Source organism: Eleginops maclovinus, chromosome 19, assembly GCF_036324505.1.
Source record: "Eleginops maclovinus isolate JMC-PN-2008 ecotype Puerto Natales chromosome 19, JC_Emac_rtc_rv5, whole genome shotgun sequence".
Classification (NCBI taxonomy): Eukaryota; Metazoa; Chordata; class Actinopteri; order Perciformes; family Eleginopidae; genus Eleginops; species Eleginops maclovinus.
This window is the reverse complement of record NC_086367.1, coordinates 7161714-7167067: the sequence shown is the minus strand read 5'-3', so window position 1 is coordinate 7167067 and position 5354 is coordinate 7161714. Positions and strand designations below refer to the sequence as shown.

The 5354-nt window shown below is 49.2% G+C and overlaps 1 protein-coding gene across 2 annotated transcripts; it reads left to right on the top strand.

Moving 5' to 3' along the window:
* Positions 1 to 554: 554 nt before the first annotated feature.
* LOC134881498 (keratin, type I cytoskeletal 10-like) lies at positions 555 to 2785 on the top strand. 2 transcript variants are annotated; one of them, XM_063908885.1, is made up of 4 exons: positions 555 to 1464; positions 1619 to 1901; positions 2035 to 2376; positions 2480 to 2785. In XM_063908885.1, exons 1-4 carry the CDS (start codon positions 938 to 940, stop codon positions 2756 to 2758), a joined length of 1431 nt encoding a protein of 476 aa, XP_063764955.1. In that variant the 5' UTR covers positions 555 to 937; the 3' UTR covers positions 2759 to 2785. The 2 variants fall into 2 exon arrangements, with proteins under 2 accessions (XP_063764955.1, XP_063764954.1); XM_063908884.1 differs by having other exon boundaries at positions 2035 to 2785.
* Positions 2786 to 5354: the final 2569 nt, after the last annotated feature.

Below are 5354 nucleotides of genomic sequence, written 5' to 3'. Positions count from 1 at the left end.
CCTTCTTGGCAACAAAAAAAAATCCTGCACCAACAGGAGAAGAGGAGGGTCTCATGAGGTCAGCCGAAAGAGAATCCTTAATATACTTCTCCATGGCCTCCCTCTCAGGACGGGACAAGTTATACAGGCGACTACTGGGCAAAGGGGCGCCGGGGAGGAGATCAATGGCACAGTCATAGGGGCGATGGGGAGGCAGGGTGAGTGCACGACACTTACTAAACACCTCTCCCAGGTCATGATAGATGGGGGGGACCAAGGAGAGGTCGGGGGTTTCCTGGGGCAAGGGGACACCTCCCTCTGTTGGAAACAGGGCAGACTGTAAGCAGGTGGAGTGACAAAAGGTGCTCCAACTCACCACCTTGCCAGAAGAACAGTCAAATTGGGGATTGTGCCGCTTGAGCCAGGGGTGGCCCAGAACCAGGGGAATAAGGGGAGACAGGATGACGTGAAACTGAAGCATCTCGTGGTGATTACCAGAAACAATTAACTCAAGGGGCTTAGTACAGTGAGTAATAAGGGCCAGGTGGCGGCCATCAAAGGCATTAGCGTTTACAGTTTTTCTCGATTGCTAAGACACAAAACCCAGTACTCTAAACCAAATGACCAGTTGCCTAAACACATTTAGTAAAACTACCCCCCATTTGCCACAACCAAAAACACAATTCACCTGTAGACACTGTTCACAAAACCCATCCCCTTTTTCTCAAAACTCTAAACACATTTTGCCTTGCTAAAACACATTTAGCATATATCTCTGCTCAAATATGCATTGTGAAGCTCATGTGATGCAAAATGCCACACACAGTCAGCAAAACCTGAACACAATGAACACACCTGGTGTAATTCAGTAAACACAACGACTCATAATTGAAAACACCTATTGCAAATGATGTGACCACACCTATATAAGTCAGTTTGCTGAAGGTTCCAAACAAAAATGGATGATCAAGGAAGAAGAAGAGGAGTTCGTGCCAGAGGAGGGAGAGGAGTTCGTGCCAGAGGAGGGAGAGGAGTTCGTGCCAGAGGAGGGAGAGGAGTTTTTGTCAGAGGAGGGAGAGGAGCAGGCCAAGGAGGGAGAGGAGCAGGTCAAGGAGGTAGAGGAGCGGGCCAAGGAGGGAGAGGAGCAGGTCAAGGAGGTAGAGGAGCGGGCCAAGGAGGGAGAGGAGCAGGTCAAGGAGGTAGAGGAGCGGGCCAAGGAGGGAGAGGAGCAGGTCAAGGAGGTAGAGGAGCGGGCCAAGGAGGGAGAGGAGCAGGTCAAGGAGGTAGAGGAGCAGGCCAAGGAGGGAGAGGAGAAGGAGGGCGAGCAAGACAACGCATCTTCATCACAGATGAAATGAGAGCAACGGTCATTGACCACGTCATTGTCCACGGCATGACAATGACCGAAGCTGGACAACGAGTCCAACCAAACCTAAGCCGATTCTCAGTGGCCACCATTATTCGGGCCTTCAGAGAACACAACAGGTACTGTATGTACTATTTTTTTAGTCACTACACTAGATGTTTACAGTATACAGTAGTATAGTGGAGTGCACCTACATACAGACAAGTGCAATAATGGTTACAGTAAAAGTGTGTACTGCAAGGACCATTTCTGACCAAATGACTGTTTCTCTAGAGTTGAAAGATTGCCATATGCAGGTGGGAGGGCTTCCAGATTCACACCAGCCCAAGAGGTCGTCATTGTGGATATGGTTCGGGAGAACAATGTGCTGAGACTACGGGAGATACGGGAGAGGATCATTGGTGACAATATGAACTTTCCGAACATTGACGATGTTAGCCTGACAACCATAGACAGAGTCCTCAAGCGCCAGAGAGTACGCATGAAGCAGGCCTATAGGGTACCCTTTGAGCGCAACTCTGACAGAATAAAGCACCTCCGTCACCAGTATGTGCAAGTAAGTACAGTAAAATCTATGTACACGGTGGCCTACAGTACTTACATGTAACATACAATACTATACTATCGTACTGTAATGTGCTGTATTGACTGTCTTTCTGAACACCTGAAAACGCTATTTGTTTCCACAGAGGATCTTCGAGTTGGAGTCCATGGCCAGACCCCATGAATTTATATTTGTGGATGAGGCTGGCTTCAACCTCACAAAAAGGAGGAGGAGAGGCCGTAACATCATAGGACAGAGAGCTATCGTTGATGTGCCCGGCCAACGTGGAGGAAACATCACCCTCTGCGCTGCCATGAGTTCTAGAGGGCTTCTCCACCGGCATGCTGAACTTGGTGCCTACAACACTGAGCGTCTCCTCACCTTCCTAGGAGAGCTCAGAGAAGTTTTGCATGACCATGACCACCCGAACGACCAGCAGAATCCTGGGCCGGCTGATCTTCCCATATATGTCATCTTCTGGGACAATGTTAGTTTCCATCGCAGCATCCAGGTCAGAGAGTGGTTTAACATCAACCAGCAATTTATTAATGTGTGTCTGCCACCCTACTCTCCATTCCTAAACCCAATAGAAGAGTTCTTCTCATCATGGCGGTGGAAGGTCTATGACCGCCAACCGTACACCAGAGAGAACCTTCTCAGGGCTATGGACCTGGCCTGTGATGATGTGGCTGTGGAGGCGTTCCAAGGCTGGGTGCGGCATGCCAGGGCATTCTTCCCACGATGTTTGGCTATGGACAATATTGCCTGTGACGTGGATGAGGTACTGTGGCCCGACCCAGTCCGACGACGTGATGCCGCCCAATGATTGCAGTGTCAACATACTGTGTCAATTTACATGTACAACGTAGGCCTAATAAAAGAGATCGCACCCTGAACATTGTGTTTTCAATTGTTACTGTACTTTATCTATTGTGTGTAATGGATCCTCCATGGAGTTTACAGTACTCATTTTCTGCATTACGTTGTGATATTACTGCATTTTATGTATTATTCATTATTCCTATGAAATGCACAAATCTATAGTAAATGCCCAATACATATTTGAGAATAAATAAGGGTTGCTCAAATGCATCCTGGCAGTTGTGAAACTGTAAAAAAAGAAGTCTCACACTGAAAATGGTGTTTTCAATTTTTTGGGTAACGTGGTTAATGATGCTCAGTAGTGTTTACATTTTTGCAGGCCTTGAGTGGTATTGTGGTGTCAAAGTTTGCTTTTGAGCATATGAGCCACTGTTTAGGTGTGATGGGTTGGTTTTGAGCATATGAGCAACTGTTTTGGTGTGATGGGTTGGTTTTGAGCATATGAGCAACTGTTTTGGTGTGATGGGTTGGTTTTGAAAAGAGACTGTGAGGTTGTGTGTACGTAGCTTTAGAAAAGTGTTTTGTGTTTAGAGTTTTGTGAAAAGTGAGGGCAGTATCACAAAATGTGTTTAAGCAATAGAGAAAAACTGTAATGGAGAGGGTAATTGTTCCAACTGAATGCCAACCTGAGACGCGAAGCCGGCGTCGATGAAGTTCTCATCCGCTCCCGAATCCACAAGGGCCGATACCGGAAAGGGATGACCGAGGGACAGCAGAGTGGCCTCCAGCGGTGAGCGTGCATAGTGAGGAACGGGGACGGAGGGGGCGTGGCTCAGCAGGGCCCCGAGTCTCACTGCCGAGCCCTGTCTTTTGGTCGTGACGGACAGGTGGAGATGAGATGCCCGGGCAGCGCACAGTACAGACACACTCCGGTCTTGATCCGATGAAGCCGCTCCGCTTGGGTAAGACGAGTGCGCCCCAGCTGCATGGGCTCCTCTTCAGTGACTGCATGTGTCACGGGGGCAGAGAGAGCAGCTCTCGGGAAGTGAGGAGAATAGGAAGCAGCGAGTGCCGGGGGTACGGAACTGCCTGTCCTCTCCCTACGCCGCTCGCGTAGACGATTATCCAGCCGGATGGAAAGGGAGATCAGTTCATCGAGAGTGTTAGACTCCTCCCTAGTAGCCAGCTCATCCTTAATTGACTCGCTGAGAGCGGAAAGAAAAAGCCCACATAGTGACCTGTCGTTCCAGCCCGACCTGGCTGCATGGGTCCGGAACTCGACGGAGAACTCAGCTACACTGCGGGAGCTCTGACGAAGGGAAATAAGCCGCTTGGCGGCGTCCCCTCCCTCTACTGGATGATCAAAAACCTTCCTCATTTCGGCTACAAAAAGCTCAAAATTATCGTTGACTGGGGAATCACTGTCCCATAATGCTGAAGCCCACTCTAATGCGTTACCCTTAAGTGACCCCATAATGTAGGCGATCTTAGCCTTTTCAGTGGGATAGGTGAGGGGCTGCTGACTGAAAACTAGTGAACACTGGATCAAAAAGGCTCTGCACATACCCATGTCCCCAGCGTAGCGCTCAGGCGCAGGAATGAGAGGCTCACGAGCTCGTGGCAGGTGTGTCGGGAGAGTGGGGGCCGGCGGAGGTGAAGCTGACGGTGGAGGCGCTGTGGTAAGGGGGGCTAGTAAGTCCAATTGCGCACCCATCTGAGTGACTCGGGTAGCGAGATTCTTAAAGGCTTCCATAGCTTCCCGGAGGGCTTGGCTGTGCTCAGCAACCTGAGTGCCTTGGGCGGCGAGAGCTCCGCGGATGCTGTCAATGTCCGCTGGGTCCATCTTGGCCAGATCGTTCTGTTATGATAACGATTCTGAACCCAAGAGCAGACAAGAGACGGTGTTGAATTGATGCAAGGGGGTTTATTGAGTGAGGTGGAGGAGCAGGTAGAGGACGCGGAAGCCGGGGGGAGGGTGAGGCAGGCGAGCTGGAGTGCGTGATCCGGATAACTGCAGGCAGAGGGAAACAGAGTTAGGTTGTGGTCAAAGGCAACAAGAGACGAGAGTTCGGTAGCGAGGTAACAAGGTAACAAGGTAACAAGGTAAACTGGAGCCGGGCACGTATCATTACCACTGTAGAGCGAAGTACGATCTGGCACCGACAGCAGGGAATCCAAGGGTTATGAAGGGTTGATTGGAGATGACGACCAGGTGAGCATGATTGCAGATGACGGCCAGGTGTGAAGTGAGACCGACAGGGGGAGTGGCAAACCCAGGAGGAGGAAAAACACAGCAGACTGCTGTGACCACAACATTCCTGGATTTTTTTTCTCATTCTGTCTCTCATAGTTGAGGTATACCTATGATAAAAATTACAGGCCTCTCTCATCTTTTTAAATGGGAGAACTTGCACAATTGGTGGCTGACTAAATACTTTTTTGCCCCACTGTAAATATCTATATAAGATAAAATAGAATAAATTATTGATTTACTCAGGAGTCGAGAGAAATTGAAGCAATAGAACTTACCTGCCTCAGGCCCTTTAGAAAAAAGATGATTTAGCTGTCTGAACCCCGGTGTTAGAGCATAGCTGGATTATAACAGGTATTTCAACAAATTGAGATTTACAGAAACACTAACCT

Coding starts and splice junctions, on each gene's coding strand:
- LOC134881498 (XM_063908884.1), top strand. CDS start 938: ATGGATGATCAAGGAAGAAGAAGAGGAGTTCGTGCCAGAGGAGGGAGA. Junction 1,465..1,618: donor GCCTTCAGAGAACACAACAG/GTACTGTATGTA, acceptor CTGTTTCTCTAG/AGTTGAAAGATTGCCATATG. Junction 1,902..2,034: donor TCCGTCACCAGTATGTGCAA/GTAAGTACAGTA, acceptor TTGTTTCCACAG/AGGATCTTCGAGTTGGAGTC.